This window comes from Rhinoderma darwinii, chromosome 12 (genome assembly GCF_050947455.1).
Source record: "Rhinoderma darwinii isolate aRhiDar2 chromosome 12, aRhiDar2.hap1, whole genome shotgun sequence".
NCBI classification, from domain to species: domain Eukaryota; kingdom Metazoa; phylum Chordata; class Amphibia; order Anura; family Rhinodermatidae; genus Rhinoderma; species Rhinoderma darwinii.
The window spans coordinates 13,328,033-13,353,988 of record NC_134698.1 but is presented as its reverse complement, the minus strand read 5'-3'; the positions used below and the strand labels follow the sequence as shown (position 1 = coordinate 13,353,988).

Genomic DNA, 25,956 nt, shown 5'->3' with positions numbered 1-25,956 from the left:
CCCCTCTCCACAGGGCCATCTATAGGCACTTGCCTTTCACGCCCAATTGAAAATTCAGCCATCCACATATGTGTGGTCACCCAGCTAACTATAAAAGTTAAACAGGTTCTCCGCGATATATACGTTGATGGCCTGTGCGTAATGTTTTTTTCCATAATCATTATTTTTCACCTATTCATAGCATAGGTGATAAATATCTAATCGTTGGGGGTCCGACCGCTTGGACCCCCACCTATCAGGAGAACGGGCTTACCTTGTAGGTTCCTGGGAGCACTCTAGGAATGGATGGTAGTGCGCATGCTCGACCACCACTCCATTAATTTCTATGGGGCTGCCGAGCGCTATATTCGGCAGCCCCATTAAAATGAAGATTTGTGGCCGAGCATACGCACTACTGCTCCATTCCTATGGGGCACCCAGGAACGGCAAGGTAAGCCCATTTTTGTGATCGGTGGGGTCCCGGCGGTCAGACCCCCGCCGATCAGATATCGCTATCTAAAATGTATGACCAGCCTTAAGGTAAGCTCTCATTGTTTGATCGGTGGGGGTCTGACCTCAAACAGCACAATAAAAGGGCCATGCAAGCATGGCCCTTTCATTGTTTGCACAGGCACATGCTCTTGTCTGTATAGGCCAATGTGCCTGGTACTGCAGCTTGTCCCTTTTATGTTAGACCCCAACCAAACATTGATTCCTTAGGATACACCATCAATGTTTCTCAGAGAATCCTTTAAAATATATTCTAAAGATTTCTGTAAAAAAACAAAACTGTTTTTATATTTGGTGTTGACCATGAATTTTGTATGAAATGCCCATCCATATAAATGGAGCAGTACTGTGTGGATGAGTATGCACAGTACCGCTTCATTCATATTGGGTGCACATAGATGGCCAGGTAAGCCCGTTTTTCGGGATTGCTGGAGGTTCCAGCAGTTGGACCCTTACCTGTGGATAGGTGATAAATATTGATTATTGAATAATCCCGTTAACAGTTCTTAGCTTGCATGGAGATAACTGCTTTGCTTAGGGGCAAAAAGTCTAATTACGGAAGTGCAGAAGATAATTCTAGAGAGATTTCAAAAAGCATTAGCCTTGGGTCACATACGCATGGCAGTATTTGGGTTCCATGTCCCACAAATCCTGAATACGGTGCCCATAGAAAATCAATGGACCAATACTATATGTCCGGATGCGTCAGATTCAACATAGAGGTACATTAAACATTTTTCTCATGGATTCCAAAGCATTTCTTCTAGAGGTGGATACATTGCTTCATGGAGGCACGCAGATCCATAGTACCTTCAGCATTGCCATGTGAAAGGCATAAAGCATAGTCATATATACAGTACAATGTACCATGAACTTCACAATACAAGTATTGCTGAAATGTTATGGAAGTACAATGTATTTACATGCCTTAAATTCTAATTTAATATGGTAAGTCTTTAATACTCACAACTAGTGTGTATGTGGCCTGGAAACCCCTCAGCTGAACAGTATCATCACTGTGGAATCTGATCAACATGACATTGCCAGTGGACACCAGAGGAGGAGGGGTCAGAGAACAGTATTTTCCTATCAGTGGAGAGGTGATGTAAGGTCCATTAAAAACGGCCAGGTAGTCATAACCGCAGCTAGGCTCCGATTCAATGGCAAAGTCTTTTATAGTTAGAGTAATCTGAAAAAAAAAGAATATATATTATGAAATCATTTTCCACGCCCCATAACCTACCCCATGTTATAGCAGCACTCTTCTATTTTCCATTATACTTCTTCTAACTTGCTTTTTGATATAAAAATAATGCCGCTTCTGTCCATCCATGAGTGTAGAAATCACTGGCAGTAGGCAATAGCTCCGGTCACTATGTGGATGCCTTGCTCCGGCATCACATGGGAGGTATGGCTAGATTACATCTCAGGAGCTACAGTTCTATCAATTATTCCAAATTGTGAGCAGTGCGCTGAAGAGACACAGATACAGGTCTAAGCTTCGAGTCTGATCCTGATCCCTGTTTCTGGTCCCTGTGCTACTGGTGTTGGCTGCTGTGTTTGATTTCCTGCTCTGCTGATGGTACTCTGTCCTGCAGCTGTCTCTGTGTACCAGTCCTGCTACATGTAGCCTGTGCCTGTGCCAAGACCTCAACTCTGTGAGGTGACACCACTTGCTCCTGGACGCTCCTTCTTCTGACTCTGGCTACTCCTGGACTCTCTTCCTGGCATCTCCTGGTTCCAAGTCTAGTGCCAATGCCTGACTGCTGCTCTGGATGATTCCTGGTTCCATCCAATGTCTGCTCCTGGTTTCATCTGAGGTCAGCTTCATCTCTGCCATTCCGGTGTTTAGCGCGTCTGGGCCGGTTGGCACTTCTATTTGTTTATGGACTGTCCAGTTACCCCATTACCGGTTTCTGCATCCATGTGTTTGTATTGTTGACACTGTTGCTGCCTACTGATTGCACCCCTAGGATCCACTACCTAAGTTAATAATTTACGTTGCCTTATCCTGAAATCTGCTTCTCCGGTCTGTTGTCAATAAAGCAACATTTCACATATACGACTATTATCTTAGCATTTCTCACCTTGTATCCAACAGGAGCTGTGATTATCCAGCCACAGTCTAGACTTGAGTAGTAGCTGACAGGATACCCAGGAGAGGAAAATGTCTTTGATGCGGCATAATATGCTCCCCCACATTGTACTGAAAGAGGAATTATAAAAGTAATAATGCAGCTACTATTCACCCATATACTTAAAGGAGTTGTCTTAGTATAGAAAAAAAGCCTGCTTCTCTTGTCTCAGAAACAGCGCCACTTTTGTCCATTGGCTATACCTGATATTGCGTCATATTTTCATTCACTTGAAAGGGGCTAAGCTGCAATTCCAGGCACAGCCCAAAGACAAGAGTTGCCCTGAGTTTGCAGAAAAAAAATCAACTTTTTTTCTAATTTCGGACAACTTTTTTTAATACTTATTGTAATGTCCCACATGAACTATTGGTTTAAACTCAGTAAACTTACGATAACACGATTTAAAGGGTAACTAAACGTTTGACAAACTTCTGACATGTCATAGTGACATGTCAGAAGCTTTGATTGGTGCACTGAGACCCCCACCAATCACTAAAACGAAGCGGCAGAAGCGCTCGTGTGAACGCTCAGCCGCTTCAATTCTGTTTGGCTTTTTCCGGAAAGTCTATGTATCGGAGTACGGCTCATAGACTTTCTATTGAGCTCATACTCCGATACATTGATTTCCGGAAAAAGCCAAACAGAAATGAATCGGCTAAGCGCTCACACAAGCGCTTCTGCCGCTTCATTTTAGTGATTGGTGGGGGTCTCAGTGCTCGGACCCCCACCAATCAAAACTTCGCTATGATATGTCAGAAGTTTGTCGAATGTTTAGTTACACTTTGAGGCCACGTAATACCAATTTTACTCCAGAGAGATACAGTGTTGGAGTTATTTCTTATGTCAATATACAATATAATCCATATCTAAAAACAAAATAACAATGTTCTCCCCAAAATTGTAACAAGGTTAACTTTTTGTTTTGTTTAAGATTCGTACATTTTTGCTAATATAATAATAATTAATGCGTAAATAATATAGGACATACTAGCAGTGTACGTAGCTTTAAACCCAGTCCCAGCAATGGCTGCATCGCTAACAAACTCCACCAGCATCTGATTGCTTGAAGATACCATCAGAGGAACCAGTCCTGTCCCACAAGTCCTTTCCATTAGGACTGGGGAAGATTTACTGGGACCATCATAAATTTTCAGGTAGTCAAAAGTACATGAACTCGAAAGTTGAAGGTCAAAGGATGCAAACTGAAGTGCCACCTAAATAGGAAGATATTTTAATTATTATTGTTTACAATTAAACTTACTATATTATATTTAAGGAATTGAAAGTAGATAGATAAGGTGGTGTTCTAATCATAGGGACAATATACTAAAAATTGACCAGCATGAGGAGAGGGAAATGATCAAGGAAAGAGTCTGAATACTTATATACATGCAGAGTGACCAGGTGACCTAAGACAGATCACAATAGGTTTAAAAATGGATGACAGTGATTGCAACTTCCTGTCTCAAGCCCTAAAGCACAAACTGCTGCTAGGTGGTAAATCCAAAGTGTGAGGATATCTTCCCATTAATATTTTTTTTGACATTGATATATATATATATATATATATATATATATATATATATATATATATATAAAAATTAAACATGGGGTTGGCTGTTTACCTGCCCAGCTGGGGTTCTGATCAGCCAGACACAATTGGCTTTATTAGGATATACTGAAGGGTAGTTGGCTGATGTGAAAGTCCCAGTCATATCATTAAGCAAATTAGCACAAAGATCTGAAAAAGATAAATGGTAGTTCATGAAAGCATAAAATCTGTTGGTTCTACCTGTTATACTCCAGTTGCGTATCCTCTTACCATCCACCAAGGGCCAGCGAACACCAGGCTTCTGAAGGTGGTGCGTCACCTTGATGATGTGATGCCTCCTCTACCTGGCACTACTAAGTTTTAATCTACCAGCCGATTGAGCCTGTCTGTGTCCTGATTCCATGAGAATGCAATGCTTAGCCTTTGTTCTTTTTTTAGTTTGATCAATAGGACCTATATTTAAAGGTGACTGGCCAAGTTATTGCTTTCCAGGTGTTCCTGGTCATATCTGCCCTGTGTCTTGCTTCTGCCCCTTATCATTATTCTGGTTCTCTTGACTTGTGGCCTTGTCTCTGGCTTCTGACTTGTCTTATCCCTTGGCTTGCTCTCCTGGTTTAATTTCAGACTCTGTTCTCTGACTACATTTCTGTCTGTGCCCGTAGTCAGCTCCCTTCTGACAATATCTATAGTCGGCAGCTGTCACTTGGAAGCTGCAGATGAGTCCAAACCCAGTGAGATTGGTCAAGGGTAAAGACTAGGGAATCCCTTAGATTATGCACCTCAGCTTAGAAGGCTTTGATTTAGTTCGCTCTCCTAATGTGTCTATTTTAGCAAATACTTGTATTTCCCATAAAAATAAAAAAAATTCACTGTTCCATTTCTCTGTTACCCCTCCAGGAAAAACTGATAAACTGGGTATTAACATTCCCCTTACCAAAGAGGCACATCACTACACAGCTTGACACTGTCAGCACTGATTGGACAGTTTCAGAATATGTAAGGATACGCCTCACTAACATAGGAAATGGTAACACCCAGTTGTCAATTTATTCATACATTTCCAGGAGGAATATCAGAGGAATAGCACAACACAGAGTTCATAGTAAACATGCTCCAGATTTGTTGTTTTATGTGGAATACAAGTAATTACTTAAAAAAATAGTTGCGTCAAGAGGGGGTACAGGTTTTTTTTTAAAGTGGATCCAAGGTGGAGCTTTACTTTAAGGTCATACTTTACATTGAGATATCATTCAAATGAAATTAATTTTGCCTTTATTAATGAATCTTTATTAAGGGGGCTTTTATTTTAACCCTCCATGTTTCTAAGGGAATTTAATTGTAATTTACTTTTAGTTACTTACTGCAATTATATAACTTGTTAATTTTAGACACATCAAGAAGACTTAGCCCATATCGTTGTCCTATGGGCACATTTGGATTAGGTTTGGGTACGATGGTGTCTAGTGCTGGAGAAATACTGAATGCATTCCTGAGGAAGAAAATAATATCACAACATTACTCTAGTCAAGTTAGTCATGGCTCCATATTTTGCTCCATAATTTGAATTGTCATCATAATTCAGGATTTAAATGGGACAGCAGCTTCAAAATTAGATACTTAGCTTTTGTCAGTAAAGTCACTTGTCAATCTCACCACAGAATATGCCTTTTTTTTTCATCAAATAGGTTGTGTCCATACCTATTGGGAGAATGATACCTCCCTAAATAAACACATAACCCAGACCCCCTAAAGAAATGCAAACTCCAGCCCTGCCCCTAATTAAATATGACCCCAGACTAAACCTGCCTTTTTTTTTCATCAAATAGGTTGTGTCCATACCTATTGGGAGAATGATACCTCCCTAAATAAACACATAACCCAGACCCCCTAAAGAAATGCAAACTCCAGCCCTGCCCCTAATTAAATATGACCCCAGACTAAACCTCAATACAGACCTGAGACCTCCTACATAGATACAGACCCCAGACGAGACCCTCTAAATAAACACAGACCCCAGATTCCCTAAAGAATTGCAGAACCCAGCCCTTAACCAAAATACAGACCACATTCCAGACATCCTACATAAATACAGACCCAGACCCCCTAATTAAATACAAACTGCTAGACCTTCTAAATACAGATCCCAACCGAACCTTCTACATAAATGCAGACTCCAGAAAAGACCACCTCAAAAAAATAAACTGCAGATTCCAGCCCACTTAAAAATACAGACCCTGGACCAGACCTCCTACATAAATACAGACCCCAGACCCTCTAAATAAATACAGACCACAGACCTTCAAAATACAGACCTGATTACCTAAATGCAGACCTAAAACCAGGCACACCGACAGATACTCACCTCTCCCTCTTTCCTACAGAACTGAAAAGGATGCGGGGCATCAAAGAAATTTTCCAGCTTTTCAAGGAGTCCGGTAAATCTCCCCTTTTTCTGGGACTCTCCCGCATATTCCAGGAGATTTGAAAAGTATGTTCTTATCTGATAAAGTTTTAAACCTTCTGTTGTATTCTACAATTGTCTTCACCTCTGGGGACCTTCTATAACAGATCATCTAGTTTTTCTACAGTCCTAAACAGTAAATCTTACTAGCCTAGATAAAATAGATGACACCCCTGGTTGAGCTATAATGGGCGTCATTTTGGTCGTCATCCATATTTTCCAAAAACATATATAACTATATAATGGATGAATTTTTTTTTGACTTGATAGACGGCTAATAGACTTATTTCAATGTTTTTATTAGTTTTTAGGGAAATCTTTTTTAAAAAATATCTCTCATTTATGCTCTAGTAAGGAAATTAATGTGTTATATGTTCACACCTGGTGAATTGACTAAAGCTGGCCATACACTTAAGATATACTTGTTCGTCCGACAGCTATTCGTCCTGGCTCCCCCATACACATGCACACTTCGCTGGGCTGAGAGTTCATATGTACTCAAATGGGGGAAAGGAGTAAGCCAGAGAGATTTTGAACAAAAGGATAGGGCATGTTGAAATCCAACATTTGAATCCTTCGCTCCGCTGACATCTGACTTTGGCGGGGAGTTGGGACACCGCCATACACATTAGATGGTTGGCCGGTCCTACCCAAATCAGTGGGACGAAAAATCATGTAATGCATATTGGCCAACTTTACACTGACTGCCCTTACCCTGAGCTCTCTTGTACTAAATAGTATATAATTTCCATGATAATTGTCCACATTCTTAAAAAGTTTGTACATCTTCAGCGCCATCTGGTAATATAAAATTTTTCACTGTGGTCAAATTTGACTTAGACACAGGTCACAGTAACCATACTTGCTTCTTTTTGGTTGCGGGCTTTGTACAGGTAAAGCACATGGTTTTAATGTATTTCACTTCTACCAGTCACACAGCCAAAAAAATGGGTCAATTCATGGTAAAACCACATGGGGTTTTACCATGCTTTTTGCACAGGCACCCTAATTATATGAATTAATACTGTAGTATATCTGTTTATTGGGGTTACGTTTAGGTGACATCTTGTTATGTTTAGGATAAGAGACCAGTCTTTTTTTTTTATCAGTCTTTTTATCTGAACTATACAAGTTATATATTACCTGGCATAATGCATCACTGAGGCATAATCATATTCCAATCCCAAATTGTTGGTGCTATACTTTTGGAAATTGATCAGATTTTCTGTGAAAGATAAAATAAACTAAATTAAGCAAGAACATTTTTTGATGCAAATATGAAACAGAGCTGGATATTACAGAATCAAGGAGAAAGAGCATTTCCTTATACCACTCACTACCCGATCATAACAATTTTATATACAGACAATGACTATGCCATATAAAAACAGTGCCACCCTTGTTTATCTCTCTAATTCTGTTATCGCAAATAGACCTGAGCTGCAATACCAGATAAAACCCATAGACTAGAAAGGCGATGCTTCCTTTTTTCTGGTGTTTTTAAAGTTCTATTGAAAGCCTATGGAGAAAAATACCTAGATAGCTTATAAAGCCTCCTCAAAAACACACTGAAAATTGCCATGAAAACGTAACTAAATTCTGTATTTAAACCAGTCTCAAAGGGATTGTCCAGTATTAAAAAATAGTCTTTATTTTTTTTCCAGAAATAGCGCCCCTTTTGTCAATGAGCTGGGTCTGATATTGCAGCCTAATACCATCTACTTCAACTGGGATGTTCTGCAAAACCAGATGCAGCCTGGTCAAAAAAGAGATACTTTTTTCTAATATCAAACAACCCTTTATATAAATAAAGTAGACAGAGCCCCAAACCCTGTCCAAATGTCCTATTAGGGCATATGGATGTCATAGAGCAGGGTCTGGAAGAGAGACTCCTGCTCTGGAAGACACAAGACATCCATGCATTACATAGTCGTATATATATTACTATATTTCCCCTGCTACAGCCGCTGCAGTGTCTGCCTGGACTTGGCTTCTCCAAAATTAATGGTTTCTGATTAATAGTCACTTCTCCCCTCTCTCTACTCCTCTTCAGCCCATGGAGTCTAAATAATTTAGGAGTCTTGTCTGGAGTCTGCATTTAGGGGGTTTGAAGTAATAAAGGCATCTGGTCTGGGGTCTGAATTAATTTAGCGGTCTGGTGTCTGATTTACTTTAGTGGTATGGTCTGTGGTTTGAATACATTTTGGGGTCTGGTCTGAGTGCTACATTTATTTAGGGATCTGTTCAGAAGTAATTTTGAGGTCTGGCCTGAGCTCTGAAATAATTTAGAGGTCTAGTGTCTAGTTCCTTTAGTGGTATTGTTTGTGGTTTTAATACATTTTTTGATTCGGTCTGGAGGCTAAAGTTATTTAGTGATCTGGTCTAGGGTCAGAATTTATTTAGGGGTTCTGTGATCTGAATTAAGCTAGGGGTCCTGTCTAAATTATTTAGGGGTTTGGTGTCTGAATTTATTCATGGATCTAGCCTGAGGTCTGAATTATTTTATTGATCTGGTCTGAGGTCTGAATCAATTTAGGGGGATTATTTAGGGGTCTAATCTGGGGTCTGAAATAATGTATTGGTACAGTCTAGAGTCTACATTTTATTAGAGGTCTGGTATGGGGTCTTAATTAATTTAGGGGTCTGGTCTGTATTCTGAAATGATGTTGCTATAGAGGGTGGGGTTGTGCTATAGAAGTGAGGGGCCAAAGATTTTTGGTCAGCAAACTGTACAGTTGTTAGGAGACATCATCACAGTGAACTATGTCGGATGAAGAAAAAATGAACTTGAATAAAAGAAGATGTCACCTATAAATTACTGGATTTTATTGTTATTTATTCTGCCTGTGTCTGATAAGTACTGAATTCTCTTGTATGATCTGATACTGGAAAATGTTATGCAGACCGCTAGTGTAGAACTGGTATCTGACCACTGTATGGTCAATGTATGGCGGTATTATTTCTTATATTGGTCTTTGTATAGTGGTAGCATACAGTTGACCCTAGCTGTAAGATCAAGTGTATGCCTGTCTGTGACTGTGTGATTGGGTATTTCTGTGTTCCACTTCACCCCACTTACCTAGATTTCACTCCTGGATACACCCCTGGTTGGAACCGCCCCTGGCATAAATAAAGTTCTATGATCACTGTAGTAACCACAAGGGAAGAAATTCACTTTGTTCAACCTTTGTTTGAGCAAAAAACGTACTCATTAACCAGATCTCGCTGCTGAGACCCCTCCCCCTTGTTCAGTAGTACAATTAAGTTGCAAGAATTCATAATACCTGGTGCAATATTTGCGGTCATAATTGTAACATAGCTATCACGGTCACTTCGAGAGTGTTCATGAAAAAACCCAATAGAATGGCTCAACTCATGTTGTATGATCCCTCTGAGCATGCAGGTATCTACTGACAAATACAGCAGCTGAGCACCTCCGATTCTTCCAATGTAGGATGCGCAACTGGAAAAGTTAAAGGCAAAAGTTAATCCCATTGTTTCATTGGTTAAAGAGAACCTGTCAGCAGTTTTTACCCCCCTAAACTGCAATCCCCTCTATATACGGGCTAGAGATATACTGCTAAACATACCCATGTGTGCCCGTAGTTGTACAGTGTATCTTAGAAAAATACATTTAAATAGCTCCCTCTCCGTATGCCAATTACTATAGAAATGTCTGCAGGGCACCTCTTCAACAGGGAAGTGCCCTGCATTTTTGGCGCTAATCCTTCCCATCATGCCTTGATTGACGTGTCTGCGTCATTAAGCGCCAGCTCAAAATCTTGAAATGGAGATATGCAGCGGGACATGCGCAGAAGGAAAGTAAGGCCGATGCTCACAACAGATTGCAATCTGTTTTTCGATGACGCAGGAGGCATCAGACACATCAATCAAGGCAAGATAAGAGAGATAATATGTTGAAAATACTCCCAGCGGACACTACTATAGTCATTTGCATATGGCGCTGGAGATAGTTAAACTTATTTTTCTAGGGTACTCTGTACTATTGCGGGCACACATGGGCATGCTTAGAAATATCTCTCATGAACCTAGGATTAGGGGGGTAAAAACTGCTGAAAGTTTCCCTTTAATTCAACTCACTGTCCAAATCACCATCTATCATATTAACTACACGTACTGTATATACACACATAACTGCTGCTTTTTTAAGAAAGTTAGTTTGTGCATATAGATGTCTTCATGAGAACACTACAATTGACGGAAATCAGAAAGATTCGTGCCTTCGGAACACATTGACTATAATGGGTTCCATCAGGTTTCCGTCAGGGTGTCGGCTATTTTTTTCAGTATTTAGTCCGGATCAGCGACGAAGGCCCCTGACGGAGCCTCCAACACAGGTGTTACCAGGCCTTAAAAGGTATTAAAAACATTTTTTTACATTTTCATTAAATGAATTTACAATTGATATAACATGTAGCAACATTCTCCCAACCTTTTGTGGATCTTATATTTTGCATTATACTCATATTATAATTTAGGTTATAGTAAATTTATACATTCATCTTGCAATTCCATATATAAACACTTGGTGTACTCTACAGGAAAAACATATACTGTTTGCATACTAGATATAGCGTTTTTCAATACATTTGTCCAATGTTTAGTTGGACATGTTACTTACAAAATGTACATATGTACCTTATCTTAAAATATACTCTGTTGTTATGATGGTATTAATATGTGTCAATGAACATTGATTGAGCCATATATGTGTGTGCCTATATACATCTCAACAATGACAAACTATTTTCAGCTTATGATCTATAAAACCCAATGGAACATTCTTCATATTCTTTATATCACTCAATTTTGATTACAATTTGACTTGTGAGATACAGTCATGTTGGGTAGCTTAAAACATATAAAAAATGAATAGCACTACAAAGACAACTTTTCATTATGAAAGGAATGGACATAAGCAGGGATAGACTAGCCACTCAGAGTACTAGAGGATCCCCTGGTGGGCCCAAACCGGTGGGACTTTTAAAAAACTATTATTTGTTAGAAGGTTGATTTCCAAATGACCTATTTGACCTTGATTATATGTCGCTTGTAATGATAATAACAAAATTTACGATGCACATGTTCTGGAGGGCGGCCTTTAGAATAATTTCCTCAGATGGGCTATTGGCCAGAAATGATAAAGGAATACATTCTGAAAATTTTGAAATAGTGAACGGATAAGCCAATATACTTGTTACAACTTACCCATTTGTGGATACAATGTTAACGTAATCTGTTTCTGATGTCCTTGGAACGAACCGAACACAAGTCAAAGTTTCAAATTCCTGCATGGCGGTGTTAAACAAATTCTTCTGTTGAAAGTCTATAAAAAGTATAAAGAAAAATCAGTAGAAGTCTATAAGACTAGGATTACATGGTGGTAAGACTGTAGAAGAGTAAGGCTACATGGTGCTCAGTCTGTAAGACTAAAGTTACCATTCATAATGTTTAGTCTACTGGGGCTACTTGAGGGTGAGACTCTATAAGGTTGCGGTTACAAGATGATGTGAGTCTTTAAGGCTAGGGCTACAAGATGGTAAGTCTAACTATGAGACTGTGGTAAAATGATAATAAGACTCTATAAGGCTGTGGTTACAAGATTATGAGCATTTAAGGTAAAGACTAGAGCTACACAATCGTGAGTCTTTAAGATTGCAAATACAAATGATGTGAGTCCTTAAGGCTAAGGCTACATGGTGTTAAGTGTAACTTTGTGACTGTGATAACATTATAATAAGAGTCTATAAGGCTGTGGTTACATGATGATGAGCATCTAAGGCTAAGACTACAGCTACACAATTGTGAGAGTCTAGCGAGGTTGCGGTTACAGTGGGATTTGAGCCTATAACACTGGGGTTACATGGTATTGAATTCCTACGTAGTTTGGGATCTATGGCTCACTTGGGTAGTGAGACATAGGGTTGCCTCCTGAAACTACATACTTTTTAAAATACAGTTACCCGGGTGACATTGTGTCTACAATTTGATGTTCCTTTGAGTGACTAAAAAACTTTAGACGAGTTTAGACATAAAGGAAAGAATAGTGGATTTTCTGTACTTTGAAAATGTAGCCTACTCCCTTTTGTCTTCTCTCTGATTTGTCCAATGGAGCAATAAAATTGGAGGCTGACACGTTATAATTTTTTTCTAAGAATATTTTAAATATACAGCCCTAGTCTACATAACAGTAAAACAAAAATAAGACAAAAAGTTTACTTACCGTAGACAGATGAAAGGACGTAAGGCACATTGACGGTTCCAAGTGACTTAGGCCAGAGGCACTCTATGCAGGAGATAGCATTGCGTCCTCTTTTTAAGATAATGTCACCTTCATGCATTGTAAGGTTGCTATCTAAATGTACCATGAACAAAAGAAGACATTTATTTCACCCGTCCTGATAACATCCAAAAATATATTTACTTACATTAAGATGTTTTAGATTTGTTGCAGACATTTCTGGAACTGTTCCGTATATCTTAATGAGAGCTTGTATAGATCTATGCACTTGTTGCGGAAACAGCCCCTTTCAGATGTATGGAAGGGATTTCAAGAAATTTCATCGACAAATCTGGCATGTATAAACATACCCTATTTCAGCAGATTAAGTAAAAGTTTTGGTAAATTTTTATTTTATTCACACTTTTACAGTTATAGCGGAGCATGATAAGAATGGAAATGATGATAAAAGGAGAAGTTGCATACACGGATGAGCTTTTCTTTCTCATAGTAGACAAGACCACAGAGATTATACTACTACTGTAATTACTACTATTAAGTGAATTTTTAACCGTTACAAAGCTAATATTTTCTTTAAAAAAAAAATCTTACCTTTGTTTCCTTCAGCTATTTTGCTGAAGATATCCACAAAGTCATGGGATTCGTTCTTTCCTGTGTACAATAAAAGACAATGTACTTGTAATACATCTGTAAATATGAGTATTATTAAGTCTGTAGTGTCTTTTATTAGAGATTGATGAGAATTTTATACCCTCAAGGGAAGAAACAAGCGTGGTGGTTGCTATAAGGCTCGTGGAGATTGTTTACCCAATTCAGATTGGTTCAACCATGTTCCCAGCGTCGGACTGGTATATTTGGGCCAACATGAGGAGATGATTCTGAGGGTCCACCCTCCATCTATATACAGGGTGGGCCATTTATATGGATACACCTAAATAAAATGGGAATGGTTGGTGATATTAACTTCCTGTTTGTGGCACATTAGTATATGGGAGGGGAGAAACTTTTCAAGCTGGGTGTTGACAATGGCGGCCATTTTGAAGTCGGCCATTTTGTATCCAACTTTAGTTTTTTCAATGGGAAGAGGGTCATGTGACACATCAAACTTATCGAGAATTTCACAAGAAAAACAATGGTGTGCTTGGTTTTAACGTTACTTTATGCTTTCATGAGTTATCTACAAGATTCTGACCACTTATAAAATGTGTTCAAAGTGCTGCCCATTGTGTTGGATTGTCAATGCAACCCTTTTCTCCCACTCTTCACACACTGATAGCAACACCTGTAGAACATGTCCACTTTTCATTTCATCATAGTTCATTCAAGAAAATTCGGTGAGGATTGTAGCCCGATTTGCAAGTGTCAGCCTATCCTAACTATATTCTTTCACTAGCTTAGGTGGTGAACCCCCTTTAAAGGAGTGGTCCCACAATAAAATATTACATTTGTCTGTTAGATGACGAAAACCAATTTTTTTTATTTAAATTATTTATTACCAAATGCTCCTGTGTCTAGATTTTGCTGTTACATACTTGTTATGGTGCCCCAATGTGTCATTTTAATTCCCTTTTTTGAACACCAAACTAATGTATTAATTGCCGATGGACACACATGTCCGTTAGCTCGGAACGTCCACCCAGATCCTTTTGTACAAGGGCAGCGGAGTGATTCCTGCCATTATGCAGGCCAGGCAATAAGAATGGGCGTACTAGAAGCGGCTTCATTGATTGTCAGAGAAGAAGCCGGGCATGCCCAGTAGCATGTCAATCATCTTTAAACCTGTGTACAAGAGGATCCTGGGTGGTGGGACTGAGCTACTAAGCATGTGTGTCTGTCATCTTGACAAATTAGCTGGATCTTCAGAGTAGAGAATCAAAGGAGCACCATAAAAAGTATGTAATAGCAAAATCTATACACAGGTGCATTTATAATAAATGTATATATATAGATACCCCCAGCTGAGCAGACAGGATCACAAATGATACGGTTAAATTCAGTGGCTCAGCAGGCAGGATTACACATGAAAGAATTAGATACAGCAGCTCAGCAGACAGTATCCAGTGGCGGATTAAGCAGACCATAGGCCCTGGGCTGTTACCCAAACTTCTGCCCCCCTTCTTCACTGTTGTCCTCTGGCGTTCTAACTATTGTTAACACTACCTTTTTGTGCAAGCATTAACAAATGGGTGTTACAATTCCTCTTGTCAAAGGGCTGTGTCCCTACATACTGACAGTCTCCAAGCATCACTGACATTATCACAATCAAGACTTTTTGTGAAATGCAAGGATTTCCCATAATAAACATGTCAGGAGAGGTGACAGATTCTCTATAAATCCAGTGACTCACAGGTGACGTCTTCTCAGATTCTAGTTGGTTTTTTTTCTCTGTCCGGGCCAGACCTCATGACGACTTCTCCTGGCCACGACCCATTTCTACAGAATTTGCCACTCTGATGTCTTCGCCTCCTCACTTTTCCAACATTTCCACACCTATAAACAAATATAAAGTTATCATAGTGCCCCACACTGTGTAACTAAATATATTAATAACCATACACTGCGACCCTGAATAAAATAATACCACTATGTGCCCCTGAATATAATTGTGTCAAACACTATAAAGTAAAGCACCACATACACAGTGCCCTCTGTAGATAGCATCACATACCCACCCCTGTAGATAGAGCCACACAGACCTCCTGGAGTTGTGTGTAGAACTAACAAAGTCATTAAAGTACAATCCTACCATTACAAATCATATACTGACCTTGGTTGGAAATGTTTATTGTCTGTCGATATGTCCACCACCTCACACTCCAACACGCATTTCACTACATGACTCTTCCAGGACATATGAAATACTTTGGCCATATAGTGTTTCTATGGTTAATTACCATTATTGTTTAACTATGTTTCCGATAAACAGTAAAGTTTTAGTCAATTGTGGACTAATGCTTCAAAATAAGAATGTTTTCAAAAATAGAAGTGTTAAAAGTTTTGTTTTTTTTATCAATGAACAAAATATAAAGTGAATAAACAGAAGAGAAATCTGAATTAATATCAATATTTGGTGTGACCAACCTTTACATTCAATACAGCATCAATTCTTCTAGGTATACTTGCACACAGTTTTTGAAGAAACTCGGCAGGGAGGAAGTTCCAAACATCTGGGAGAACTAAGCACAGATCTTCTGTGGATGTAGGCTTCCTCAAATCCTTCACTCTCTTCATGTAATCCCAGACAGACTCGTTGATGTTGAGATGAGGGCTTTGTGGATCCATTTCATCACTTCCAGGGCTCTGTGTTCTTGTTTACGCTGAAGATAGTTCTTAATGACATTGGCAGTATGTTGGGGTCCTTGTCCTGCTGAAGAATAAATTTGGAGCCAATCTGATGCCTCCCTGATGGTATTGCATGATGGATACGTATCTGCCTGTATTTCTCAGCATCGAGGACACCATTAGTCCTGACAAAATCCACAACTCCATTTTATGAAACGCAGCCCCAAACCTGCAAAGAACCTCCACCATGCTTCACTGTTACCTGCAGACACTCATTATTGTACTGCTCTCCAGTCCTTCGGCAAGCAAACTGCCTTCTGTTATAGCTAAATATTTCAAATTTTGACTCATCAGTCTAGAGCACCTGCCACCTATGTTTTCATGCACAATTGAGTCACTTGGCCTTGTTTCCACGTGAAAGGTATGGCTTTTTGGCTGCAATTCTTCCATGAAGACCACTTCTCGCCAGTCTTTTCCGAACAGTGAATGGGTGTACCTGAGTTCCACTGGTTTGTGCCAGTTCTGAGCTGATGACACTGCTAGACATCTTCCGATTTTGAAGGGAAGTAAGCATGATGTGTCTATAATCTGCTGCACTAAGTTTCCTTTGCTGACCATTGCCTCTACAGTCCTAAACATTGCCCGTTTCTTTGCGCTTTTTCAAAAGAGCTTGAACAGCACATCTTGCAACCTCAGTCTGCTTTGAAATCTTTGCCTGGGAGAGACCTTGCTGATGCATTATACCTTGTGTCTTGTTGCTGTGCGCATTCTTGCAATGGTGGACCTGTGACATGAAACTGTCTTCCACAACCTCACCTTTGTAGCAGAGTTTGGCTGTTCCTCACCTAGTTTTAAGCCTCCTACACATAGTTACATAGTTACACGGCTGAAAAAAGACACATGTCCATCAAGTTCAACCAAGGGACGGGAAAAGGGAAGGAAAAATTTCTACACATAGGAGCTAATATTTTTTGTTCTAGGAAATTATCTAACCCTTTTTTAAAGCCATCTACTGTCCCTGCTGTGACCAGCTCCTGCGGTAGGCTATTCCATAGATTCACAGTTCTCACGGTAAAGAAGCCTTGTCGCCTCTGCAGCTTGAACCTTTTTTTCTCCAGACGGAGGGAGTGCCCCCTTGTTTTTTGAGGGGGTTTTACAAGGAACACGATTTCACCATATTTTTTGTATGTGCCATTAATATATTTATATAAGTTAATCATGTTCACCCTTAGTCGTCTTTTTTCAAGGCTAAATAGGTTTAATTCTTTCAATCTTTCCTCATAACTTAAATTCTCCATGCCCCTAATTAGCTTCGTTGCTCTTCTTTGTATTTTTTCCAACTCCAGGGCATCCTTTCTATGAACTGGAGCCCAGAACTGAACTGCATATTCTAGATGAGGCCTCACTAATGCTTTGTAAAGTGGCAATATTACATCCCTGTCCCGTGAGTCCATGCCTCTTTTAATACACGACAATATCCTGCTGGCCTTTGAAGCAGCTGATTGACACTGCATGCTGTTATTGAGTTTATGATTTACAAGAACACCCAGATCCTTCTCAACAAGTAAATCCGCCAGTGTAGCTCCCCCTAGGACATATGATGCATGCAGGTTGTTGGTACCCAGATGCATAACTTTATATTTATCTACATTAAACTTCATCTGCCAAGTGGACGCCCAAACACTTAGTTTGTTTAAATCTGCCTGCAATTCATGAACATCTTCCATAGACTGAACTATATTACATAGCTTGGTGTCATCTGCAAAAATAGAAATAGTGCTATTAATCCCATCTTCTATATCATTAATAAATAAGTTGAATAATAGTGGTCCCAGCACTGAACCCTGGGGTACACCACTTATTACCGGGGACCATTCAGAGTAGGAATCATTGACCACAACTCTCTGGATACGGTCCTTGAGCCAATTCTCAATCCAATTACAAACTATATTTTCGAAACCTATAGTCCTTAAAGGGGTTGTCCGAGATACCAACATTTTTTCAAAAACTCTGTCATACATTACCCCTTATACAGACAACCTAAATAAAGCATTATTTAAAAAAAAAATTCTACTTAGCACATTTCTTCTTTGAATTCAGCACAGTTTGTTTACATGCAGTTCAGCTCTGGTTTGTTGATCTTTCCTTGTTATGAAACTTTTTTCCCGTGCACGCTCATTGCAGGCTGCAATGAGCGTGCACGTACCTTCCAAGAGTTCATGTGAGCTGTCCTTGCTCCTCCCGCTGACCTCCTTCACTGGACTTGTCTTCTTGATGACATTCTTGAAGGATGGTGACCGTTCTCCCCCCATTATGTTTTTCACATTTATGTTTTCTTTCTCTTTTCAGGTCTATAAACCTCTTCGTGTCTACCCTCACCCTCGTCCACCCTCACCCTCGTCCACCCTCACCCTCGTCCACCCTCACCCTCGCCCACCCTCACCCTCGTCCACCCTCACCCTCGTCCACCCTCTTCTATCTCATGTCTCTCTCCACTAAGGCTATGTTCACACAGAGTTTTTTTGCCGGAGGAATATCTGCCTCAAAATTCCGTCTTGAAGTTTGCGGCAGATTTACCTCTCCCTGCACGTTGATTTTTGCGTCATTTTTCCCGGAGTTTTTTGTGCGCTGTTTGCGGCTTTGTTTGCGGTTTTGTTTGCCGCTTTGTTCGGGCCGTTTTTTCGCTTCGTTTATCTTGGCGTTTTTTGCTTGTTTGTTTGCGTCTTTTTTTGCTGTGTTTTCCGTTGCGTTTATCGTAGCCTTTTTCGTATCGTTTCTTTTTTTGCATCGTTGTTTGCGGCTATTTTTGCTGCGTTTTTCGTTGCGTCTTTCGTGGCGTTTTCCCAGTAGTTTTTCGCGGCGTTCTTTGCCTCTTTGTTTGCGTCTTTTTTTGCTGTGTTTTCCGTTGCGTTTATCGTAGCCTTTTTCGTATCGTTTCTTTTTTTGCATCGTTGTTTGCGGCTATTTTTGCTGCGTTTTTCGTTGCGTCTTTCGTGGCGTTTTCCCAGTAGTTTTTCGCGGCATTCTTTGCCTCTTTGTTTGCGGCTTTTTCCGCGATGTTTTTCGCAACGTTTTCCGTGGCGTTTATCGTAGCCTTTTTTGCGTCCTTTTTCGCCTCTTTTTTTTGCGTCGCTATTTGCGTTTTTTTTTCTGCGTTTTTCGTTGCGTCTTTCGTGGCGTTTTTTGCCTCTTTTTTCGCGGCTTTATTTGCGATGTTTTTTGCGGCGTTTATCGTAGCCTTTTTGGCGTTGTTTTTGCGGCTTTTTTTGCTGCGTTTTTCGCGTCGTTTTCCGTCATGTTTTTCGCCCACGGCAATTGAGTGCCGCGGGCATAAAACAACGGAAATACGCTTTCTCTGCCTCCCATTGAAGTCAATGGGAGGTCAGAGGCATAAACGCCCGAAGATGGAGCATGTCGCTTCTTTTTCCCACGAGGCAGTTTTCCTGCTCGCGGGAAAAAGACGCCGACGCCTCCCATTGAAATCAATGGTACGCATTTTCGGGCTGTTTTTTACAAGTTTTGCTACGCTGTTTCCGCTTAAAAAAAACCAGGCGGAAACATCCCCGGAATTTCAGCAGTTATGGACGCCCTCGTGTGAACATACCCTAACAATGTAGGCTTAGATACAGGACCCCAGAAGATCTTATCTAGTTCAGGACCGGGCTATTTTGCGCCTTCAGGACCAGACACCGTTTAGCCATTTTTAGCACGTGTTCGTTAAATGGCTATAACTTTTTTATTTGTTGGGCTAACGACGTGATTTTTGCGACGTTTTTTCCGTAGACAATGCAGGTTTCATTTTTTATCGTTTTTATACACACCTTTTTTGCCATTTTAGAATTTTCTTTCATAAAGTTTGAAAATAATAGTAAAAAAAAAAGCTTTTTTACGTTTCAGCTATTTTTTTTTGCGGAATAACATAGTTTTACCCTAAAATAGACCTTTTATTTGTAATCATCATTGTCTACCGTAAATTTTTATATATTACATGTCTATATTAGGGTAATTGGGTCAGCGCTAGCGTTACAACAATGATTGGCGGGGGGAACGGTATTTTTTTGGGGTGGGTATTTTATGTGTATTTATTATTGTATTTTTTTTTGCACTTTACTATTTTTTTTTACTATGGTCTGTTCACAGTGAAAAGATGCATAGGCTGGGCGGGCGGGCACGCGCAGAAACGTCACGTCTCCAGTGACGTGTCGTGTCCCATCCGAGGTCTCGCTGGGGCGAGACCATGTGATCGGGACACGACACGACAGTGGAGGAGGAAGAAAACGTGACGTCAGAAGACATGTGATCGGCAGAAAAGAGCTGCCAGAACGGAGAACAGAAGCAAGATTGCACAGGTAAGTATATTAGGGAATATTTAATGTGTGTATTGTGTGTTTAACTTTAAAATAAAAATATATCTCGGACAACCCCTTTAATTTACCCATTAGGCGTCTATGGGGGACAGTGTCAAATGCCTTTGCAAAGTCCAAAAACACTAAATCCACAGCGGCCCCTCTGTCTAGACTTCTGCTCACCTCTTCATAAAAACAGATTAGGTTAGTTTGACAACTTCTGTCCTTAGTAAAACCGTGCTGGCTGTCACTTATAATGCTATTTATTGTCACATAATCCTGTATATAGTCCCTCAATAGCCCCTCAAACATTTTCCCCACGATGGATGTTAAGCTTACTGGTCTATAATTACCCGGGGAAGACCTAGAGCCCTTTTTGAAAATCGGCACCACATTTGCGCTGCGCCAGTCCCTTGGCACTATACCAGTCACTAGAGATTCTCTGAATATTATGAAAAGGGGGACAGAAATAACTGAACTAATCTCTTTAAGAATTCTAGGGTGTAACCCATCTGGTCCCGGGGCCTTGTGCACATTTATTTTATTTAATTTAGCTTGGACCATATCTACATTCATCCAATTCAGTATATCAACTGATATATTAACAGCACTGGCACCGGCTACATCAGCTGCTCTTTCTTCTGTTGTATATACAGAGCTAAAGAACCCATTTAGTAACTCTGCCTTCTCTTGATCCCCTGTGATCAACTCCCCATTACCATTATCTAGGGGTCCTTCATGTTCAGACCTTGGCTTTTTAGCATTTATATACTTGAAGAATTTTTGGGGATTTGTTTTACTATCCTTGGCCACCTGCCTTTCATTTGGTATTTTTGCTAATTTTATTACATTTTTACAGATTTTATTAAGCTCTTTATATTTTACAAAGGCTACAGCTGTACCCTCAGATTTGTATTTTTTAAATGCCCTTTTTTTGTCGTGTATTGCCCCTTTCACAGAAGGTGTAAGCCATGTGGGGTTTAATTTGAGTCGTTTATACTTGTTACCTATAGGAATAAATTTTGCACTATAATAACTCAAAGTAGATTTGAAAATCTCCCATTTATCATTTGTTCCATTATTTGACATTAGTTCTTCCCAGTCCATATCCTGAATTGCAGCCCTCATCCTGGGGAAATTGGCTTTCTTAAAATTAAATGTTTTTGCCCTCCCAGCCTGCGTTTGTTTTTTACAGTATAGGTAAAATGTAACGATATTATGATCACTGTTACCGAGGTTTTCACGAACATTGACATTCCCAACTTGATCTGCATTATTAGAAATGACCAGATCCAACAGAGCTTCACCTCTAGTCGGGTCTTCCACAAACTGGCACATAAAATTTTCCTGCAACAGGTTGAGGAAATGTCTCCCCTTTGCAGTTGAAGCTGAACCATGACACCAATTAATATCCCGGAAATTAAAATCTCCCATTATCACTACAGTACCCGCCTGTGCAGCCCGCTCCATCTGTTTATATAGCTGAACTTCCATCTCCTCAGTTATATTGGGGGGTCTATAGATTACACCAAAAGTAATTTTTTCAGTGTTTACCTCTTTTTCTAGTTCCACCCACAAGGTTTCAACCTCCTCACAGTATTCACCCACTATTGTCTCTTTCAGACTCGCCTTCATATCATTTCTCACATACAGACATACACCACCACCTTCATATCACTTCTCACATACAGACATACACCACCGCCTTTCCTATTTGTCCTGTCTTTCCGAAAAAGTGTAAAACCCTGTAGATTTACAGCCCAGTCATGTGAAGAGTCCAGCCATGTTTCAGCAACACCAACTATATCTATATTTTCTTCCAGTATCAAGGCCTCCAGCTCCCCCATTTTGCTTGCTAGACTTCTGGCATTTGTGAACATACACTTTAACTTGCCTGTCAGTTTTTCACTTTTATTATCAGAAATGTGATTTGACATTAATTGGGCCTTTTTATTTACACTGATGTTTTGTAACGAAAGGATCTCCTTATCTTGTTGTCTAGTCCTCTCCGCACATTCTGTTTCTCCCCCCACCAATATAGTCTGACCCCTCTCTAACCTGGCTACCCCTTTTTTTTCTACATTGACCTCCCTCCTCAGCCCTAGTTTAAATACTCCGCCACCCCAGCTAGAATTCTCTCCCCCAGCACAGCGGACGCCCTTCCATTTAGGTGAAAATCATCTGCAGAATACAGTTTGTACCCTAATGAAAAGTCAGCCCAGTGCTCTAGGAACCCAAATCCTTCTCCTCTACACCAAGACTTCAGCCATGCATTTAACTCCCTGAGCTCCCGCTGTCTTTCCTGTGATGCGCATGGCACAGGCAGTATTCCTGAGAATACTACTTTGGAGGTCCTTCCCTTCAGCTTGTAGCCTAGTTCTTTAAAATTATTCTTAAGGCTCCTCCACCTACCATTTATTCTGTCGTTGGTACCGACATGGACCACGACAGCTGGATCATCACCAGCCCCTCCCAGCAATTTGTCCACCCGTTCCACCACATGTCGAACCCTGGCACCGGGGAGACAGCAAACCATTCGGTTGAGGTGGTCTTGGCGACAAATTATTCTATCCGTCTTCCTGATTATAGAATCCCCTACGACTATCAATTGTCTTGGCTTACCTGCATTACCATCCCGTCGACTACTAGCTGGGCTGTTCTCCCGGCTGTTAGGGAGATCAGTATCCACTAGGGCTGCCATTTCTGAGACTGACACCCTCGCATCATCACCCAACTTGGCAATTTTGCCTGGAATGTCAGAAACCGGATCGGCCTTCCTTTTCTTTGACCCCTTTCTACTGCCCCTAACTACATTAACCCAGCTACTTACCTGATCCTGCTCACCCATGTCTTCACCCTCCAGTTCTAACCCACTAACTGCATGCTCCGTGGGCAGCAAGCTCAGCTCAAGATTGTCTATCCTCCTCAGTGTTGCATTCTGCTCCTCCTGATCTCTAATACGAGCTTCCAGGTGACCAACATGCTCACATCTGCCACTGTTTCTGATACAGTTAATGCCTGTGTTTCAACACACAATTGAAACCATGACCCTTATCACCTGTTTGGTATAATTGGTTAATCATACACCTCACTATAATCCTACAAAATCCATGATATTATGCAGGTGTACCTAGAAGAATTTATACTGTTTTGAAGGCAAAGAGTGGTATTAAGCATTCTTACTTTGCAGCATTTTTCCACAACTGCCAAAATACTTTGCACAGTACTGTATGTACACACACACATACACACACATACACACACAAAAAACACACACACACACACACATACACACAAACACACACACATACACATATTTATTTACCGTGTATTATGCCGGCACCAATGTATAATTTAAAAGGATCATATATGTCTCCAGCTCTTTATTTTCTGAGTACTACATGACATTGCTCTAAATTAGACTATTATAAAAGGTCTGTGGGGATGATTATGGAATCATAATAAATTAGATGGGAAGTAAGCATGATGTATCTATAATTTGCTGCACTAAGTTTCCTTCTCTGACCACTGCGTCTACGGTCCTAAATATTGCCTGTTTCTTGCTTTTTCAAAAAAGCTTGAACAGCACATCTTAAAACCTCAGTCTGCTTTGAAATCTTTGCCTGGGAAAGACCTTGCTGATGCATTATAACTATATAACTACACTGTGTCTTGTTGCTGTGCTCAGTCTTGCCATGGTGGACCTGTGACATGAAACTGTCTTCTACAACCTTACCTTTGTAGCAGAGTTTGGCTGTTTATCACCTAGTTTTAAGCCTCCTACACAGCTGTTTCTGATACAGTTAATGCCTGTGTTTCAACATACAAATGAAAGTCATGACCATTATCACCTGTTTGGTAAAATTGGTTAATCATACACCTGACTATAATCCTACAAAATCCATGATATTGTGCAGGTGTACCTAGAAGAATTCATGCTGTTTTGGAGTCAAAGAGTGGTATTAAGCATTGTTACTTTGCAGCATTTTTCCACAACTGCCTAAATACTTTGCACAGAGCTGTATGTACACACACACACACACACACACACACACGCACACACACATACACACACACACAGACACACACACACATATTTATTTACCATGTATAATGTCGGCACCAATGTATAATTTAAAAGGATCATATATGTCTCCAGCTCTTTATTTTCTGAGTACTACATGACATTGCTCTAAATTAGACTATTATAAAATGTCAATGGGGATGATGGTATGGAATCATAATAAATTAGATGGAATCATTAACATTTTGGTTGATGCTTCATCTGTCAATGTCCTCAATATTATATAAGAAACATTCAAATGAATGAGATGTGACTAGAAACATTCTGTTGACTTATTTGCAAGTACACGCAAATTTCAGATATATTGTTTTTCACCTACGTATGTATTACACCCTACTAAGATAGAAATTTCCATACATTGGTACTACGTGTTACTTGCATATAATGTTGACTCCAGTGGTGTTGACATTCAAAACTGGGTGTTTGATCACTCAACTAGACCTTTGGAGGGTTACCCGTTCATAATGAGTCTTTGGTACATTGGCTTGATGGTGGTAGATGTGGCTCTTCTTCTTCTTGTAGTCCCAGGACACTTGAGTATATTAATGGTGTATATTCACGACTGGAGAAGGAGAAAAGGCTTTGACATAAATGATAAACTTTTCTGTGGTTTGAGTATTTGTAACCCACTACACGTACTTATTCAAGTCTGGTATCATTCTATTTTATTTCTGGATGTGACTTTTCTTGGGAAGTTTTATGACTTGATTATTATTTTATCTACTCAGCTTACTGCAATGTCCTGCACCCTCATCTTTTCCTCTTGGCTCAGTGTTTACTTCTGTCTCAAAATTGTAAACCTCAACATGAGATGGTACATCTATTTACAGAGACGATTTCCCAGGATATTCTCATGGCTCCTTTTTTTTTCTGTGTTGGGATCTATTATCTACAGCTTTCCATTGGCATTCTACTCTTCAAAGTTTTACGAATCTCAAAACACAACTCTATCATCATTTTATTCAAATGCGGAAACAACATCGTTTTCTATGCACCTCAGTACAAAGGTCTCAGTTCGATATTATATTATGGGGTCTTTAATGTTGTTCACGCTGATTTTCAGCTCATCATGTCCTATCATTGTTTCTCTTTACCAACATATTAATAGGATACTAGTTTCTAATTTGGGATTCAGAATTCCTACCCTTGAGCCTCATATTTATGCAGTCAAAACCATAACTTTGTTGATGATCTTAAATGCTATGTATTTTAATTGCATGATATTACTCATACATTATGGACAAACACTAGCATGGTATTATGCTGTTATAACTATATTTTAAATTTGCCAGGTTGCTTCAGTGGTGATATTAGTATGAGTGCTATAGGTGCAGGAAAAAAAGAG

At 39.9% G+C, this 25,956-nt stretch overlaps 1 protein-coding gene across 1 annotated transcript in view; it reads right to left on the bottom strand.

The window, feature by feature from the left end:
• Positions 1-1,429: 1,429 nt before the first annotated feature.
• Positions 1,430-25,956, bottom strand: part of LOC142664393 (embryonic protein UVS.2-like) — a 39,023-nt gene continuing 14,496 nt past the window's right edge. Inside the window, exons 3-12 of the mRNA XM_075843463.1 lie at positions 13,491-13,550; positions 12,882-13,013; positions 11,867-11,984; positions 9,922-10,100; positions 7,781-7,862; positions 5,538-5,665; positions 4,250-4,365; positions 3,613-3,838; positions 2,577-2,695; positions 1,430-1,678 (exon numbers count right to left, since the gene is read on the bottom strand). Of these exons, the coding sequence (XP_075699578.1) occupies positions 1,430-1,678; positions 2,577-2,695; positions 3,613-3,838; positions 4,250-4,365; positions 5,538-5,665; positions 7,781-7,862; positions 9,922-10,100; positions 11,867-11,984; positions 12,882-13,013; positions 13,491-13,550 (1,409 nt within the window). The remainder of the gene's footprint in view (positions 1,679-2,576; positions 2,696-3,612; positions 3,839-4,249; positions 4,366-5,537; positions 5,666-7,780; positions 7,863-9,921; positions 10,101-11,866; positions 11,985-12,881; positions 13,014-13,490; positions 13,551-25,956) is intronic.